Source organism: Coenobita brevimanus, chromosome 44 (genome assembly GCF_032717465.1).
Source record: "Coenobita brevimanus isolate Jiangsu-jjx chromosome 44, ASM3271746v2, whole genome shotgun sequence".
Taxonomy (NCBI): domain Eukaryota; kingdom Metazoa; phylum Arthropoda; class Malacostraca; order Decapoda; family Coenobitidae; genus Coenobita; species Coenobita brevimanus.
This window is the reverse complement of record NC_136997.1, coordinates 47,389,376-47,409,824: the sequence shown is the minus strand read 5'-3', so window position 1 is coordinate 47,409,824 and position 20,449 is coordinate 47,389,376. Positions and strand designations below refer to the sequence as shown.

General features: G+C 41.2%; 1 protein-coding gene across 1 annotated transcript; it reads left to right on the top strand.

The window, feature by feature from the left end:
* Positions 1-8,681: 8,681 nt before the first annotated feature.
* On the top strand, positions 8,682-19,997 carry RpL7 (ribosomal protein L7). Its single transcript, XM_080271094.1, has 7 exons — positions 8,682-8,716; positions 11,497-11,761; positions 13,908-14,083; positions 17,735-17,825; positions 18,714-18,870; positions 19,520-19,617; positions 19,854-19,997. The coding sequence occupies exons 1-7, from the start codon at positions 8,706-8,708 to the stop codon at positions 19,962-19,964; spliced, it is 909 nt and encodes a 302-aa protein (XP_080127220.1). The 5' UTR covers positions 8,682-8,705; the 3' UTR covers positions 19,965-19,997.
* The last annotated feature ends 452 nt before the right edge of the window (positions 19,998-20,449 follow it).

Sequence of the window (20,449 nt, the reverse complement as noted above, 5' to 3'; positions counted from 1 at the left end):
TTCCTAGTGTTAAGACATAGCATGATACTTTTATGTATATATGAATGTAGGAAGCTGTGTGAAACTACAGTGCCTCAGTTCATAATCTGTACCGGTATTACCTAAGCAGTTCCTTTAACCCTACTCCTGTATCCTGTCTTCCACTTTCATACAAGTCAATATCAACACTCCTACTTTCCAACTACCAGTCTGTTCGTGTACTGTGTCCTGTGTTCATGTGGAAAAACCATGCAGAAGGCCTTTACATTACCCGTTTTTTTGTGCTGTTCAGTCTCTCGGTACCAACCTTCCCGACAAGACATCTGCCTCAGCAAACCCATCATTTTGATCATTTGATGTCCTTTGTCCATAAAATTTCTTCCCCTTAGCTACTACCAACTTAACAATTTAAAAGTCAAAATGCTGTCCCATCTCTGTCATCCTTAATCAACCTCAACAACCCTAACTGTCATTTCACTTGTACAACCTGCTCTGGTTTATCCTATCCTTCACAGTCTTCACTGTTTATGCCTGTATCACCTCTTCATGTTTGTATTAGAAGTACAGGGCAGAGACAAGATATGCACCAAACTCCCAAACAACTACTGTAATGCCAAAGTGTGACACTAATGAATAGCTGCTGAACAGAATGACATGCCCTGAAATTCTTCAGTTCAACTTAAACCTCCCTCCTTCAGAAACAACTGCTCTATGCTAATGAGCTATAAAAAGCTTTATGACACAAACTCAAAATGCAACGGGCCAGCCCTACCTGTACCTAGAATTAGTAAAAGACAAAATAATGACTGCTTCACCAACCAAATCAACCTGCACTCTCTCTGCACCATGCAAACACCTGAAACACACTATCATCTCCCTCTTCAACCACTGGGGACCCTACTAAATTCTTGGACTTACTACTAAAACATGACTTTCTTGACAAGCAACTTCAGTCAAAGGCATTTCATACACTCAATGCTCTGAAAACTAGTATGTACTTTTGGGCAGCAGGAAGCACCGACAACCTATAAAGAGATCATTCAAGTAACAATGAGCAATGCGAGCCCATGCTGGGCCTCCACCTAACAACCAAAAACACCGTAAAGCATATCACAACACGAAGCTTTTTAGAATACCAGGATGTACAAACCACAAATAGAGATCACTTGGAGGGAAAAAAAAAAAAAATCCCAATCAGACTATCTACCTATGGCAAGACACCATAATCCCATAAGGGACATTTAACAATCTAAAGCAGTGGTTCCCAACCTTTTTGGTCCTGTGGCCCCCCGTGAAAATTATGAGAAGCTCCATGGCCCCTATATAACTCAGATCGTATATTTATATATTTTTAATATTTGATATTGTGCAGAAAACGGTAATTACCCCAATATACTTAAGGCTAAACTAGCACAGTAAGGTATATTTCATACTTGATTTCTGTCAGGTTTTACCCAGACCAAATACCTTATCTTATATTACCAATAAGGCCCATGGCTCCCAGGTTGGGAACCGCTGATCTAAAGGGACTAAAGGGATATTTAACAATCTAAACAGATCATCTCTGGGAGCACTCAGTTAAGGTGGCCTGCCTCTTACAGTCCACTGGGTTCATGTCCAGATGAGCCTGGGGTCACAACATAGAGTAATAAGTGCTTTGAATATCATTTACATATCATGGTTATGATCTGAGGTTTACACCTTGGGATGACACAGGGTTAGCAACATTGGCTGGGTTGTGGAATTGGAACCAAATGTTGTATTCTCGTCAACTTAGGGGATTATCTAGCAGCTCTTCCTTAACCATATATACTGCACACAACTTATTAATATTCCACTTCATGCTATTTATATCTCTAATATCAGCAAAGACTGTACAGTATTAATAGCATGCAAGAGACTATTAACACACCATGCACAGAAATATATTGTACTATAAAGGAAGAGGTACCAGGGAGCCTCCTTAATAAACGAGAATACAAGCCAAAGTACCTGTACACCAGAGGTTAATCTGGGTTATGGTATGGTTGAGGACCCTCTGAAGGACTGGAAGTGGATGACTAATGGTTGAAATAGCATCATCATCCACAGGTGTCATTCCCACTAACCTGTAGGTTAAAATGGAAAACTGAGTGATACCGGGTACATGTACATGTATTCAGAAAACTAAAAGAACAAAACCTTATTTGACATTTCTGTACCTTTGTTAATGTTTCAGATGGAGTGCCACCGAGGAATTTTCTAGGGTAAAAGTATCAAGTTCCCGACAACTCAACCAACCTGGCAGGCTCAAAACTCGTCCATCTCTGGGGCCAATGTGGGTTATGGTGTGGCTGAGGATCCACTTAATTTTCTGTAGTGGTTGTGTTGGCATCATCTGGCACACTGACCTGTGGAATAACAACACAGATGGTGCGTCACTATGGAATTTTCATATAGAAGTGTGAGGTAGCTGGAGGTGCCCATCATCCACTCACCTGATGTAGTGTTACAGTACCTTTACTTAACTCTACAGAAGTCACTTCAGTAATTAGGATAACATACCTACAATGCAACAAATATACTGTAACCCATAATTACAAATACATGTAAATCACCAAGTCAGTACATTACCGTAAACTCTCAATTATCCATCATTGCAATATCCAGCCTAACACATTATCTGGTGCTCCTGGCTCAGCTCTTAAAGCATTATCTGGCAAAATTATGTAACATTCATTTTTTCATTCATTGCCAGACGCCATGTATCCCAAACGGGGTGGCCAAGGGCTTAGAGTTAATTGTTTTACAGGGAGGGGCACTAATCCTCCACCAACCCCACTTGACACGTAGGGATGCCAACAGCATCTGGTGTTCCCAGGCGGTCACCCATCCAAATACTAACCAGACCCAACGTTGCAACATCCGATGCCAAAACTGGATGTAACCGATGGTTCTATACAATATCCGGCGTCCAGGCGTATCAACTGGCTCTTAAGTGGTAGCCAACTGGCACTGAATTACTGTACCGTACAATTACTGTATTGTATTTTATGCTTATTCTCGTCTTTTACTCATGGGAAAATTTTCAGGATACATGGTCAAAATGGATAGTGACACAATATCCGGTTCAACACAAAATGTTAAGCTGATGGGATGTGCTATGCAATAACTGGCATTTTGCTTTACTCAGCATGGGGGTTGGCTGAATTACACTGGATAATTAAATTTACTGTACCATTTCCCACAGAAACTAAAAATAATGGATACGCTGCTGATGAAAAATACACAAAAAAATATATATTCATAAGCATGATGTAGGACCAACATTTACTGGTACCTGGTGCAGTACTCAACCTGATCCAGCACCCTCTCCCTATGTTAAAGGGCTTTTCAAGGTAAGCTTAGTGGCAGAGGGAGGGTTTTCGGGCATAGCGCCCCAGTTAAGAACCAAGGGTTTGGGGGCGTTGCACCCATCACCCTGGAAACACGGCATTTCAGCAAAGACATGAGTAAAAAAATAAATAAAAATTATTTTAGCCCCAAACTAGCAAATGTCCGAAAGTATAACATTTACTGGAGGGGCTGGGGGTTTACTGATCACAATGCCACTCAGGGATGACAACTGGTCACTCTTTCATTAAATGTCTGAAGTACCTGACCTCCATGCCCCAACGCTCATAATGAGAAGAAAAGTGCGGCAGTAAAAGTATTATGCATCTGTTAGAAATGTGGCTGTGAAGGAATGGGGAGAGAGCTCACTACTAAAGCAGCCTGTACACTAACCATCGATATCATCGTATTTCACTTGCATTTATTTACTCAACATTCACATATTTTACACTGAATTACTACATGCAACTGTTCAGTCAATAACCTGGCCTGAAAACCAATGACAAATAGCAGAGAGAAATACAGAGCACAAATTTACCCAGGTAGCCATCTTTCTTTCCACACATCTGAATTATCCCACCCTTACTACCATCTACTTGTGCTCCCTGAACATGTATTTAATACTCTAGTACTCTATCAACTATTTTAACCACTAACCTGGCACTATAGTCGATCAGAAGATGAAGTAAGGAAGGAAGAGCAAACCCACCGATGCTTCCCTGATCTCTTCGCCGGCTTCCGAACATCCGAGACTCAGGGCTTCCCAGATCAGTCACCTTCCTCTCCCGTCGCCAGAATGCCAAATCCGAAGTCAGCGACATCTCGAAACTTCTGAAATACCGCTAACACTTCAGACAAAAGATTAAAAAATCGAATATTGCATAGGGAGCTGCTAGAACTTTTAAAATATTGGGAGAACTGTATAAAAATCCTTATGTCTTGTAGCTAGACATTAAATACACTTGTTGGTGGTAAATGGAATTGAATGCCTCTAGATCTAGCAAAAAACTTCAAATCCAAATCACTCTCCAATCTAAATTAAGAAATACTCATAAACTTTATCTGAAAATGGCTAGATTTAGTATTATTTAAATAAAACTCAGTTGTATTTGGCAAAAGTTAATAACGACGGGGGGAAAACTATAATCAAATAATTTTATTTCTCTTTAGGATAGACTTTTGGAGCTCATTCTCGATGCAAAGTTGCCAAGTTCAGTCAGTAATACAGCTAAACTTGCTCTGAAAAATCGCTAAAACTGGCATAATAATCTGTATGCCCTAGAATTCTGTTGAAGGTGAGCAAGAATGTGAAGAAGATTATCTCTCGACTATTTTATTCAGCTTTAGGATAGGTTCTTCGAAATGGTGAGTGTAAATTTAGTCTTGATTAACCTCATCAATACATGTACCCTAGGTGGACCCATGTACGGAAAAAGATGGTATATCAGTCTGCAAAAATATATTGTACTTCATTTTCAGAATTTAACGACATTCTTACTGCAGATTGTTTCTTGCCACATGACTTCCTGTCCTACGTTCAATGGCAGGATTAAAAAAAAAAAAAGGGGAGGGTGGGAGGACTACGTGGAGCCAAGCCGTATTCTTAGAAGTAGGGGATAAGGCCCACTATGTAGATGAGTACACCTGATATATCAAATGGGAAGGGGGGAAATGAGGGGAAAAGGGCTCTTCCCCTTCTTAGTTAAGCCACTGCTTATCTCTGTCTATTGCCAGACGCCTTTATCCCGTAAGGGGTGGCTATAAACACATCTCCCTGTAGCCCTGTGCCCCGCCATTTCACTGCCATGCTCCCAGCTCACACACCCCTCTCTCATATACCTCTCCACTCCATCCCTCCATCTCATCCTTGGCCTCCCCCTCCCTCTCCCCCCTCCACATCACTCATCCACATACACTCTCCTCGTCAGTCTCTCGCTCTCCATCCTCTCCATATGGCCAAACCACCTCAGTGTATTTCTCATAATGCTTTCTATAATATCCACAGCCACACTACAACGTTCCTTCACTTCCTCATTTGTCAGTCTGTCTCTCCATGTGACTCCACATGCTCCTGTCATGTAACTGATTTCCACTGCTCTCACTCTTGATTTGTGTCCCTCCAACAACGTCCAAGCTTCCCTTCTATACGTTAGAGTTGGTATCACAATACTGTCATGCAAGCCTTTTTTATTTCCATGATCACTTCCCTGTTTCTCATTACCGGTTTCAAAGAACCAGCAACCTAATTTCTTCCTTGTTGTACCCTTGCAAGCACTTCACCCTCCAAACTTCCATCCTTACTCATCACACTACCCAAGAACTTAAATGCACTCACATTTTCCAATTCCTTCTCATCCAACCTCACTGTACATTCAGTGACTTCTTTTCTCTCTAAGACCATAACTTTACTCTTCCCTACATTCACCATTAGATTTCGTTTCTTACACACTTCCAAACTTATTCACCCCATAACTACTGAGGCGGGAACCAGAGGTGATCTGGTAGTGTATCAAGCTTGCAAGTGGAAAGGCCCATGTTCGATTCCTAGCCTGGCCAGACTATTTGGGTGGTTTGGTTCTCCTGCCTCTGTTCATTTACTTCTTTAAGACGGATGCCATGGCTGACCACACCATCACTAATGGCTCCACCCAAAGGGCAGAAGTGTTTCTTATTCCAAGTACCGGTAACTCGCAACAATACACAGACTTGATCAAACCATGAGTTATATTGTCTCCCTCTCCTCCCCCCTAACTGGACTTCATCCCTCACTGAACCACTATTTATTTTTATGTGTGCACACCGTGTAACAGTAGTCCCTCACTCCCCTCATCCCCTGACCTGGGCTTGGTACCACAGGCCTCTGCATTAATAAGTGAAAATAGTCGAGATTATGAAAATGTTTCAGGCCATCAAGTAGCTACTTGCATCTGACAAAAGGTGAAGAAGACATCATGGATTTTAAAGTTGCCTTATAGACCTCCGTGCGAGGCGAGACATGTTTCCTTCTGCCCGCTTGAATGGCTATACTTTCCACTAAGTTAAGGTTGTCTGGCGTAAAGTACAAGTAACTGACCGAACAACTGATTGCATGGGACATTGCCAAGTACGACAATTAGCTTTTCTTCGCCTACCTAAGCGACGCATCACACCTGCCCTTGTATAACTGCAGACTAGATCGTCAGACCTTGCAAGAAAAAAAAAAAAAAAAAAAGGTTAACAGCAGTGTGTCGTTAGTAGGCAACTGATGTGGCATTCGTACGACGAATAAGAACTACCGGTAATATTAATGATTTGGATGTTTGGCACCGGTTCAGTTTTTATTTCTTTTTATCCCCTTACTTCAGAGAAAGACATACGACAGTCACCTAACAACAGCTGCAGAATACATGCTGAAATTAGCATCACAACGGGAAAACTACAGCAAACAAGTCCAGCTCTGGAAACTCTGAGATAACCATAAAAAAACTATCTATCTATCTGTGGCTGTCTGTCTGTCGATCTATCTATCTGTCTATCTATTGCCAGACACTTTAACCAAGTAAGAGGTGGCAACAAAAAATCGACTTCATATTGCCCATTTTTCTGCTATTTGGTTGCCCTTCCCACGACTCATACCTTCTCTCATAGATCTCGCCAGTCCATCCCTCCACCTTATCCTTGTCCTCCTCTCCTCCTGTCCTTATTCACCTTACTTACACACACACTTATAGTCATTCTTTCAGTCTCCATTCTCTACACATGGTCAAACTATCTAGGAGTATTTCCCTTAACATTTTAAATCACATCCACATCAACACCACAACACTCCTTTACTTCCTCATCTGTCTGTCCATGCAACTCAACACGCACCTGTCAGATAACCAGGTAATTCATTTCCACTACTCTCACTCTTGGCTTGTGTCCTACCAACAGGGTTTAAGCTTCACCTTCGTATGTTAGAGTGGGGATCGCAATACTGTCATGCAGCAACATTTTTACTTCCATGCTGACTTCCCTATTCCTTATCACTATTTTCAATGACCCAGCAACCTTTCTACCCTACTGAGCCCATTAAAAAAAAAAAAAAATCTCAACCATCTTAAGTTCCCCAAAGATTGCCAAGACTTTCAGTAGTAACACAACAGACTAACGACAAGAGCATGATAAATTTTGGGATTCTATGTAACAAATTGTGTACAAAGCATCGCAAAAACATATGCTTTATACTGTTTTTAATTCTCAGTTTTAAGTCCGTACAAAAATGGAGTTTGAGGTCTAATTGCTTTTATATACAGTTTTAATGTTTTATCATTACGGTAATTAGTAAACCAGTAACTAAGTACAGTGTTCACAAACTCTGATAAGGATCTGAAGCCCTTAAATGGCTATTGGTATTGACTTATTCTTAAAATGCAGTAACAGAAAATATCCCATTCTTCCCAAGCAAGGACTAAAACCATATTTATTTATAAATACTTCTGAAATAATTTAATTGTCCCCTTGATTTCGGTGTGAGAGTCACCGTCGGTTCAATGAGGTGTAGCCTTTGAGTCGTTACTATTCTCTTGGGGCATCCTGTCGAGAAAAGGGAGAAAGGGGGATTTGTGAGTGGTTAAGAGAAGTAGGGGTAGTGTATAATGATCCAACCTTTCCCACTTACCTCCCCGTACACTGCAGGCCTATGACACCTCATTTGCCAAACTTTTTCTAAGAACTCTTTAACACAGTCAACTGTTACCAGAGTCCAACCATCCATCCCACTCAGACCTAGCCAGAACAGTGCTGGCCTTACTTGGTACCACTCTCGCATTTCCCTGTTTCCCACATGTTTCCTCACCTATCGCACGTCTCACCACATCCAGCATCTCTGCCCTTGCCCGCGCTTAAAACAAGTGTTCAGCTGACTTGTCCTCACCACTCTCATTAATCCTACATAACTTGCTGCCCTCATTCCTCCACCTGTATACTCGACTATTCACTTCCAGCCTTCGTTCTTGCCTAGCACAACTCACCTCCCTCACTCCCATCATAAAATACCTCCTTCTTTGGCCTATTCTTACACATACACCAGTCAAGCGTGCTCTTTGATATCAAACTCTGAAACCACTCTTCACTCCTAGCCTTGCACTCGGTACTTTATCGACAGGGGATTGAGCATCAGTTTGTAAATCCCGCCACAAACAAAAGCACTATATTTTGAACCTTAAGAATATTTTTCTGATGTTAAATAAGGTAGTTAATTTTGCTTCAATTTTGTTTTGAATTTACTCAATCAAAACGAGTATATACAGTGCTTTGGAAAAGAAAATAATCTCGCTACTTGATGTGTTTACCCACAATCCTCACTTCTCTTCGGCCTTTCTGGAGTGGTGAACATGGTGGACCCGTGAGTGCTCGACGATTTTCCAGTTTATCCTGCTGTATATTGGTGATCTTTCAGACTAGTGGTTTGCTGTGGTACTCATATGCATTATCACATATCAGCGTATTAAGTTTTACGCTGCTGTATATGAGAAGCGTCCTATATTGATACGATATAAGGAAGAGATACTTTGTTTACAAATACTCCTGAGTGCCGTCAGCATGTCTTGAAGGCAATGTAGTATGTTACAGAGGTAATACGTGTCCCTCCGTCAGTAATTAGATATTCGAATGCACTAAGGAGTAATTTTTAAAGCCTAGAGAGATATTTTGGCTCATATCCTGCGGTACAACCCGCACGGTGTTTAACGTTGGTGAGGAATGATACCTGAACCCTGAAGTGAAAAGTTACCTTCCAGAGTTGTTTAAAAGCAGTATGCATTTATGATTCTCACAGGATAAATTTAGAGCATGGGAAATTGTTACTTAGAACTTAGATTATGTTCAGTATTGCAAATTGTTACATGTGGAAGTGAACTGATATTCAACGCTCAGCATCAGTCAACAGTACTCATGCTTCTGATTATCGTTTCATATAGTGGATATAATAAGGTTGATACACAATGTTCATTAATGAGATTCGTTAATTGTAATTGCCCTCAAAGTGAATATTACCTTAGACAAGCCAACCCAAATGTTACATGACTTAACCACCAAAGCAGCATCTTTTGATCCTAACCACAGCATTTCTAGGCTCAAACCTTGACAGTGTTCTTTTTGTATTTCAGCCAACAATGTAATTTTGGGGATATTGATATCGCCAGTTGATGACTTCAGCCATTCTAAATTAAAGATAAAATTTCATATGACATTTCTCAAAAAAAAAAAAAAAAAAAAAAAAAAAATTATAGTAAAAGCACAAATAATCATGTGAAATGACCTTTGTGCATATTTTTTTCAAGCAGTACCAAATTTCACAACACCTCTTTCTTCCTTTAAATCTTTTAAACACAAAATCGAGTAGGTCTGATACCTGGTGTGTTTTATGAGAATAGGCTTTGAATCCTTGATACTCTGTCATGGAATGTTCATCCTTATGCAGTTCACTGGATAATCATGCTTTAAGATGTGTTTCATGTCAGTTGCCTTCGACCTCATGCCCTCCTTTATCAGATTGGTGTTATTTTGCTAGGGAGGAAGAGATTTTAAAAAGTAAGTGGGACTCAAAAGTTGTCAGGGATATGTTCCAGAAAAGAGTATCACAATTTTTTTTCTGTATGGTTAGTATTGTGAATTGGGTGAAACTGGCAGATGAGTTTTGCAGGTAGCAGTGGAACATTGAAATGCATTTTTTCTGTAATATAGGTGAACTTACTGGCAAAGTAAAACATTGAAAAAAGGCAGCATATTATAAAGAATTCATACAGACATCCCAACACAGAAGAAGGATTGCTCTGCCTAGGCATGATTATTGATGTTAGCATGTGAGATGTCTCTGTGACCCTGGTTTTGAAATTTATTATTCTAATAGTACTGTATTACCACATCCTTAATTACCTCCTAAAGTACTGTATGTAGGGACCTTGGGCTAGACTACATACTTGGTCCAAACATTCAGGCAATGGTGATCAGTCCCCTGCATGGCATAATGCAAACTGTAAACCCCAACCCTTATAGTTAACATCCAAGTGGAGCACACTAACCCATTTGTTGACCCGATTTATTACTTATTACCTCACATTACACCAACATAACTTCCTGTTTAGTGCGTAGCCTCTCATTTTTTCTGGACCCTGCTCCCCTTGATGTCCAAGTTTTATCGGTATCTGGGAACGTACCAGTACTTGTAATGGGGAGGGGGGGTAATCAAGCACAACTGTATACTGTACTGTATTATAATTGGGAGGGGAAATTATGATACATTTTAGGTAAACATCATTGTCCACCCATGATGATCCTTAAATAAGTTAATTTGAGTAGGTGGGGAACATTGTAAACACGCTATAGTGATGACGCTAGACATAATTTAATGCATAAAAAATAAAATTGTATTTCCTACATGTTAATTTTTCCAGATAATATATGACCAAGTATTTTATTCAGTTTAGGAGCTTTATCTTGCACTGAGGGAGTCACATGACCATTGGACTTCTCCACTTGCACGGTCTTAAGCTGAATAAAATGTGAAGATGGCAAGAAATGGTAAAAATTGTATCACTTGAAAATCAGTTGAATTTAAAATACATCAAACTCCCATACTCACAGACTAGCAGCTGATTCATGTTGAAGTTGGTACCATCACTGGGAAGGGGTGGGGTTAATATGGAAGTTGGCTCATACAGTATATACTGTATTTGCACTGACTGTGTTTCCTTGGCCAATGGTTGTTAATGGTCAAGTTGGTAAGAATGCCGCAGTTGGATTGATGGCCATGCATAATCCCCCCCCCCTTTTTCCCTAGTGCCATCAAGGGAAGTAGGCTACTCGCCTGCTCTAAATGTGGAAGAATCGTGGTAGCGTAACATCAGAATAATCTTTCTATCTATCTATTGCCAGATGCCTAAATCACGTTCGGGGTGGCCACAAACAAATTGCCTCCACATCACCCTGTCCCTCAACTATTTCACTGCCCTGCTCCCAACTCACACCCCCCCTTCTCTCATACACCTCTCCACCCCATCCACCAATCTCATCCTCAGCCTCCCTCTCCCTCATACACCTCTAAATTAGTAAAGTGAGATTGGTGCTGTTATTAATATTATCGTTAGTGTATTATTATTACCGTATGTCCGTTTATAATTCCAGAGTTGCAAAAGCTGCTCCTCCAGCCAAGAGGGTCCGGCTGAGGAAGAAGAAACCAGCTGACCCTGCCCTTCGCAAGAAGAAAACCCCTAAGCCAAAGCCAGCACCTAAGCCTGTCCCAGAGCAAAAGAAGATTGTTATTGTGAAGAAACCCAGACCCAAGGCTAATGTGGGCAAACACAGACTCCCAGCTGTGCCTGAGGTGCTTCTCAGACGCAGGAGGCAGAGGATCATTGATAGGAAGCGCAGACATATCGCCAAGAGGCAGGTTAGTCTCAATAAATTTACAAGGAAGCTTACTGAGAGCTGTATTTTGTATGGCTTTAAAGGTCTCATAACTCTATCTATCTATCTATCTATTGCCAGATGCCTCAGTCCCGTTTGGGGTGGCCACAAACAAATCGCCTCCAAGTCGCCCTGTCCCCCGCCATCTCACTGCCCTGCTACCAACTCACACCCCCCTCTCTCATATACCTCTCCACCCCATCCCTCCATCTCATCCTCGGCCTCCCCCTCCCTCTTCCCCCCTGCACCTCACTCACATACACTCTCTTCCGTCAGTCTTTCACCCTCCATCCTCTCCACATGGCCAAACCACCTCAGTGTGTTCCTCATAACGCTTCCTATCACATCCACACCACAACACTCCTTTATATCCTCATTCGTCAGCCTGTCTTTCCATGTGACTCCACAGGCTCCTCTTAAATAACTCATTTCCAATGCTCTCACTCTTGACTTGTGTCCTTCCAACAACGTCCAAGCTTCACTTCCGTACGTTAGAGTTGGTATCACAATACTGTTATGTAGTAACTTTTTCACTTCCATGCTCACTTCCCTGTTTCTTATCACTGCTTTCAAAGAACCAGCAACCTTTCTTCCCTGCTGTACCCTTTCAAGCACTTCACCCTCCAAACCTCCATCCTTACTCATCACACTACCCAAGTACTTAAATGTACTCACATTTTCCAATTCGTCATCATCCAACCTCGCTGTACATTCACTGACTTCACCTCTCTCAAAGACCATCACTTTACTCTTCCCTACATTCACCTTTAGATTCCGTTTCTTACACACACTCCCAAATTCATCCACCAAGCCTTGCAGCTCCCCTTCGACTTCACTCAACAACACAGTATCATCTGCAAACAACAGTACAGAGAGTTTCCAAACACTATCCTCTCTCACCAGGGCCACTCCAACATCCACTACCCTACCTTGTACCTCTTTTATTACCCCATCCATGTACAGATTGAACAACCATGGAGACATGACACATCCCTGTTTCAACCCAACTTTCAAAGAGAAAAATTCACTTAGTTCACCATCCACACGCACTGCAGCCTTCGCGCCATCGTACATAATCTTCACAGCATTCAACAACTTCCCATCTACTCCATATATTCTTAACACTTTCCACAATCCTTGTCTATCCACCCTGTCATATGCTTTCTCCAAATCCATGAAAGCCGCATACAACTTCTTTCCCTTCTTTAGAAACTTTTCCACTAAAGTTCTAAGATTGAATATCTGATCTACACAACCTCTTCCCTTCCTAAAGCCTCCCTGTTCTTCTCCAACTAATTTCTCTGTTCTTTCTCTAACTCTTGTCAATAAGTATCCTACCATACACTTTTCCTATTATACTAAGAAGACAAATGCCCCTATGATTACCACACACTTCTTTTTCCCCTTTTCCTTTGTACAAGGGAATAATTATACCTGACTTCCAATCCTCCGGGACTCTACCTTCCTCCCAGGCCAATCTGCACATCTTCCACATCCATTCTATTACTATCTCTCCCCCATGCTTCAGCATTTCACCACACACTCCATCAATTCCTGGGGCTTTCCCTGATTTAACTCATAACTCATTTCCCATAATTACTGTATGTAATTTTCACTGTCTCGTTGTATGGAGATTTTGTAGCCACTCTCCCTTAGCTATTTATTCAGTGATTTGATGCAAGCAGTGTTGGTGGTAAAACAAATAAAAGGCATTCAATGGATGTTCAGGTGTATTATGCACAATAAATCAAGCAGAATAGTCAGTACGAAGCTCAGGGTGCCAGCCTCTTCAGATATGCCCTTGAGTGTATATATCTGATCAGAGTGGAACTAGGCTTGTTCATCTGTAAGGCTTTAATCTGGATGAAATATAGACTTTTCACACAGACTGATTGCAGTGGGATTTCCAACTGCAGAGGTGTTTTATAGAAGTACAGCGTGTCCTTTTTGACAACTAAGATGCGTTTTGAGAACCGATTGGGCATCATGGCAGTTGCATTAGCAAAAAAACAAATTATAAAAATAAAAATGGTGCTAAAGGAAACAATTGTAAAACAAGTGTCTGCTCTTGTAAGTGACTAGACAGCTCATGATTTATGTAGAGATTGACCCCGTAACTTAATTCACAGGAAAAGCGTGCAGCCCAGAAGAAGAAGCAGACGATCTTCCGTCGTGCTGAGAGCTACATTAGGGAATACCGTATCAAGGAGAAGCAGGAGATTCAGATGATCCGAGATGCCAAGAAGGAGGGATCTGTAATTGTTCCTGGTGAAGCTAAACTGGCCTTTGTAATCAGGATCAGGGGGTGAGTACCGTAGATGTTCACTTCAGGTTTGAGTATTTATGTTTATCTATCTCTATCTCTCTCTTGTCTGACACCTTAATCCTGTAAGGAGTGGCCTTTTCATATTCTTTGTAATTTTATATGCTTAGAAGTTATGTTTCAAGAAAGGTGTAATGTTTTATGGAAGTGTGCAGTTTGCCTGATGTTGAGGGTCTATCTATCTATCTATTGCCAGACGCCTCAATCCCGTTTGGGGTGGCCACAAACAAATCACCTCCAAGTCGCCCTGTCCCCCGCCATTTCACTGCCCTGCTCCCAACTCACACCCCCCTCTCTCATATACCTCTCCACCCCATCCCTCCATCTCATCCTCGGCCTCCCTCTCCCTCTTCCCCCCTCCACCTCACTCACATACACTCTCTTCGTCAGTCTTTCACCCTCCATCCTGTCCACATGGCCAAACCACCTCAGTGTGTTCCTCATAATGCGTCCTATCACATCCACATCAACACCACAACGCTCCTTTATATCCTCATTCATCAGCCTGTCTCTCCACGTGACTCCACAGGCTCCTCTTAAATAACTCATTTCCACTGCTCTCACTCTTGACTTGTGTCCTTCCAACAACGTCCAAGCTTCACTTCCGTACGTTAGTGTTGGTATCACAATACTGTCATGTAGTAACTTTTTCACTTCCATGCTCACTTCCCTGTTTCTTATCACTGCTTTCAAAGAACCAGCAACCTTTCTTCCCTGCTGTACCCTTTCAAGCACTTCACCCTCCAAACCTCCATCCTTACTAATCACACTACCCAAGTACTTAAACATACTCACATTTTCCAATTCCTCACCATCCAACCTCGCTGTACATTCACTTACTTCACCTCTCTCAAAGACCATCACTTTACTCTTCCCTACATTCACCTTCAGATTCCGTTTCTTACACACTCTCCCAAACTCATCCATCAAGCCTTGCAGCTCCCCTTCGTCTTCACTCAACAACACAGTATCATCTGCAAACAACAGTACAGGGAGTTTCCAAACACTATCCTCTCTCACCAGGGCCACTCCAACATCCACTACCCTACCTTGTACCTCTTTTATTACCCCATCCATATACGGACTGAACAACCATGGAGACATGACACATCCCTGTTTCAACCCAACTTTCAAAGAGAAAAATTCACTTAGTTCACCATCCACACGCACTGCAGCCTTCGCACCATCGTACATACTCTTCACAGCATTCAACAACTTTCCATCTACTCCATATATTCTTAACACTTTCCACAATCCTTGTCTATCCACCCTGTCATATGCTTTCTCCAAATCCATGAAAGCCGCATACAACTTCTTTCCCTTCTCTAGAAACTTTTCCACTAAAGATCTAAGAATGAATATCTGATCTACACAACCTTTTCCCTTCCTAAAGCCTCCCTGTTCTTCTCCAACTAATTTCTCTGTTCTTTCTCTAACTCTGTCAATAAGTATCCTACCATACACTTTTCCTATTATACTAAGAAGACAAATGCCCCTATGATTACCACACACTTCTTTTTCCCCTTTTCCTTTGTACAAGAGAATAATTATACCTGACTTCCAATCCTCCGGGACTCTACCTTCCTCCCAGGCTAATCTGCACATCTTCCACATCCATTCTACTACTATCTCTCCCCCATGCTTCAGCATTTCACCACACACTCCATCAATTCCTGGGGCTTTCCCCGATTTAACTTTCTTCATTGCTTCCACAACTTCTATCCTACTGATTTCTTCCTGTCTTCTCACCTCCCTCCTTCTCCCAGCCATTCCCCAGCCACTTATACTCGCATTACTTCCATCCTCTACGTTCAACAATTCCTTAAAGTGTTCTCTCCATCTGCTCACTTTTTCTCCCTTCTCCACTAGTAATCTACCATTTTCATCTTTCACTCCCCTGCTAACTTCACTTCCACCCTGTCTTACTCTTTTCACCTCTTTCCAGAACATTTTCTTACAGTCCCTCCACTTTACACTCAAATTCCTTCCAAATTCCTCATCCAGTCTCTTCTTACTCTCTCTTACTAATCTTTTCACCTTTCTTTCTTTCTTTCTACATATAACTCTCTCTTCCGCCTCTCAACTTCTTCCATGCCCCTATTTCTCATCCATTCATTGTATGCTTTCTTCTTTTGTGCCACAGCCTGTTTCACCTCTTCAGTCCACCATGCTGTTCCATGCACCCCCCTCCGTCTTCTCTTCCTTCCACACACCACATCACATGCTGCACATATTTCTTCTGTAAATATGCTACACACACCTTCCACGTCTCCCATCTGCTCCAATTCATATTTGCCCAATCGTTCCTCCACTTCTCTCTTATACTCTGCCTTTTTCTCGTCCTCTTGTAACCTTTCCACTCTCCTTGCAACTACTCCTTTCTCTCGTCTTTCCCTTCTTCTATTTCTCCATTCTAATTGGACCTTGATTCTGGCCACCACCAAGTAGTGGTCAGAAAGTCCACTCCCCCAGCCTCTATAAACTCTTGCATCCATTACACATCTTCGCATCCTTTCATCCACACACACATAATCAATCATTGCCTTCCTTTCATTCAGTTCACCACCCACCCTTCTCATCACTCGCCATGTATACCTGTGGATCATTTTATGCCTGAAGAGGGTATTGGCTACCACCAACCCCCTCCCAGCACAAATGTCCACTAACGCATTCCCATTCTCATCTATCTCAGCAGGCACACCCCACTCACCAACTGTTCCATCCACCTTCGCATTCCCAACTTTACCATTCATATCACCAATCAAAAACATTCTCTCATTCTTTCCAAACTTTTCCATGCATACTTCTACATTTGTCCAGAACTCTTCTCTCACTCTTCTAGCACGATCTTGCGTTGGCGCATACACACACACAATCGCCCACATTTGTATTCCAACTTTCAACTTTACCCACACAATCCTTGACCCAACTGATCCATACTGTCTTATGCTCTTCTTCCATCTTTTACTCACAACTATACATACTCCTTCCTTTGCCCTCTCATTCTCACCTACTCCAGCACATACACCCCATCCATACTCCCATTCTCTCACACTTTCTCCTCTCCATTTTGTTTCAGTTATTCCACATACATCCACTTTCGCACCCTCAAGCACCTGGACAATCTCTCTCTCTTTCACCTCATCAGTCAAATGGCAAATGAATGTGTGTTTTGTCCAGCAGATTGTGGTGATTTATTCCCTGTACATTTATTCTTTTCATTAACCTCTTCAGTAGCTTAAATTTTCAGTATACTTCTGAGACTGCCATACTTACTCAGCTTAAGTACAGGCAATAGAAAGTCTTTGGGTTAATGGAGATGGATTGTAGCCCCTTAACCCCATCAGTCTGATGATGTATATTGCATTATGTTATGTCCAGATTACATTCAGCTTATGGCCTGCAGTAAACTCTTCTTTAGTACAAATCCTAAGTGGAATAAAATAATTAGTAGATAGGAAGAACAAAACGAGAAAATACATCATTGAATTGAAGGGGTTAACTTTGAAAGGTCTGTTCAAAGTGGTTCAGAGGTGCCTGGAAGTACCAAGAATAAAATACAAAAGACATGATTGACCTGAGTTGATGACCCAAGTTTGAACCATGCTTAAGACCATTTTTCTTTGTTTTCAGTGTGAACCAGATCCACCCCAAGGTGCGCAAGGTTCTGCAATTGTTCCGTCTTTTGCAGATCAACAATGGTGTCTTTGTCAAGCTGAACAAGGTAGACAGAGTAACACGTTTTCGTATTACTGTACTGGCAGTTTGTATTACCAGTCTTATATATATATATATATATATATATATATATATATATATATATGTGTATATTTATTTATTTATTTATTTATTTATTTATATATATATATATATATATATATATTATATAAGCTGGTAGTCCACTGCAAGTTAATGAAAATTTTTGATTACGTTGATGCCTTTACAGTTGTTGTGTTAATTTACCCTAGTTTACAGTACTTCAACCATAGGTTGGAAAATATTCTGGTTTCTGAAAGCTTAGTGAGTGAAGTAGATACTTGAACATCTGTGGCACAGCGATGTTGATCTGTTTATATTAGCCTTTAAACACTATCAAGGTGTACATTGCATTAGGTATGCTGTTGATAATTTGTCTGTGTTTCCATGTGTACTTTACTTTCCTTTTCTTGATTCCACTGTAGGTCTTGCAACTCTCCTTGTGAGCTAGGAATAAGTGTCAGTATATTGATGATCATTTTCATTTTCTCCCAGGCATATTGTAATACTGATATTTTACAGCTCTTATTTATGGCATTCAGTCTGGCAGGAGAATGTGAAGCTTATAAAGAAAAGAAAAAATGTGCAAATGGTTAGGCCAGTGAGGTGGAGCAAAGTTCCGTAAGCTTGAATGGTGGATAAAGAACCGTCTGGCCCAGTGATGTTTATGTATTATTCATCACCTTATCCGTAGATTGGGGGATAAAGGTCAGATGATGATTATTATGCTCTGTATATGTTCCTCTTCATATATAGGTGGGAAAAGAGGCTGATGAGGTGTGGTTTATTTACTATTCCTCTCCCCATCCTAGGTGGGAAAAGAATTAGCATGATGTATTTGTGGTTTATATTTCAGGCCACCATCAACATGCTGAGGATTGCTGAGCCTTTCATTGCCTGGGGCTACCCTAACCTGAAGAGTGTGAAGCAGCTGATCTACAAGAGAGGCTATGGCAAGGTGGACAGCTGCCGTATCCCTCTCACCAGCAATGAGATTATTGAAAAGAGGCTGGGTAAGCATTGGGCATTTCATGTAGGAATGAGTGTGAAAAAGGCATTAGGTTTTAGAGGTGGAAGACTGCTAATAAGTGGAATAAGTAGGATGGATGGTGGTACTACAGTAATAGAGGAATCTTTAAATATTCTGAAATGGAAGGGTGGTAGAAGTGAGTTCATGAAATTACTAAATTAATTGTATTGAATGTTGGGAGTGTGGACAGATTCAAATAATGCGCATAAATAGGTCCCCCACCCACCCACAAAAAAGTCTTCAAAAATGAGATTGGGTTTTGAAGAACTGATGAAAGTGCATGATAACCCATTGGTTGTGCTATGTATGTAGGAATGAGTTTACCGCAGTGAAATTACTGAAGAGGCTAGATAAGTGTGGAATGTGAGGGATGAGAATGGAGGGAATGCCAGCTAGTTAAAAAAAAAAAATGATGGTTGGAAATGATGAAAGCTCATGGTAGTAAACCATATTAGAGTTTAAAGTGATTCCTAAACCAATTAGATAATGGAAGGATTAGATGTAATGCAGTATCATAACCACCTAAGGAAGTTGTAGTATCTTGTCAGTAAACAGTATTCATATTTAAATAATATTCTTCCAGTTAATGATACAATAGAAAGATGCTAATGTGTTGCTGTTTATATTTTTAGGCAAGTATGGCATCATCTGCGTGGAGGATTTGGTGCACGAGATCTACACTGTGGGAGACAACTTCCAGGCAGCCACTAATTTCCTGTGGCCTTTCAAGGTAAATATTTGTACTGTATATACTGAATATGAATAGTGAAAACTGCTATCTGTAGTTCATCAGTCTTTGGTTGTAGGTTTTTGTAATTTTGTGCCTTTTGCCATAGGTCAGTGGTAGGTGATATTACAGTGCTACACCCTTTCCGTAACACTTCACGACTAGCATCAAAAGTTCTTAATAGGAAATGTGGCATAATTTTTCTGTATCATTGATTAACTTTACATTTTCTTCTGCAGCTGAACACTCCTAATGGTGGGTGGAGGAAGAAGACCACTCACTACGTGGAGGGAGGTGACTTTGGTAACCGTGAGGACCAAATCAACCATCTTCTTGACAGTATGGTGTAAAGAGAAAACAAAGATTAAAAGCCAGTGGTAGAATTTTGTGTTTCTTTGCAACCTGTGCGAGCTATAGCCACAGTTTTTACCTGACAGATTGATTGCTACAGTTATGGTGGCAGGATATCTGATGAGCCCTAATTTGGGGGTAGGAATGAGTCACCTTGGTTACCAGTGAAAGGCTGATAGTTTTATTTTGTGCTTTTTCTGAATCCTCCTTTGACTATCTTGGTTGAGATGCTGAAGTGTCAAGCTGTGTGTGACAATGTAAAAGTGCTGTTGACTATATTGATGGGGGAATGAAGACTGAAAGAAAAGCAATGGGAAGAAGTGGGTGGAGTACATAAGAAGAGAGGATAACCGCAGTAGGCTGGTTGGCCCATGCTAGGCAGCTCTTAGAAGAGTAACTGAACTACTGGAATGAGAGAAGGACAGCAAAGAAGAGTGAATATGGGAAATAAGTGGTCTAGGGGAACATTAAAGGTAAACAGAGT

Coding starts and splice junctions, on each gene's coding strand:
- RpL7 (XM_080271094.1), top strand. Junction 14,084..17,734: donor TTTGTAATCAGGATCAGGGG/GTGAGTACCGTA, acceptor CTTTGTTTTCAG/TGTGAACCAGATCCACCCCA. Junction 19,618..19,853: donor ATTTCCTGTGGCCTTTCAAG/GTAAATATTTGT, acceptor TTTCTTCTGCAG/CTGAACACTCCTAATGGTGG.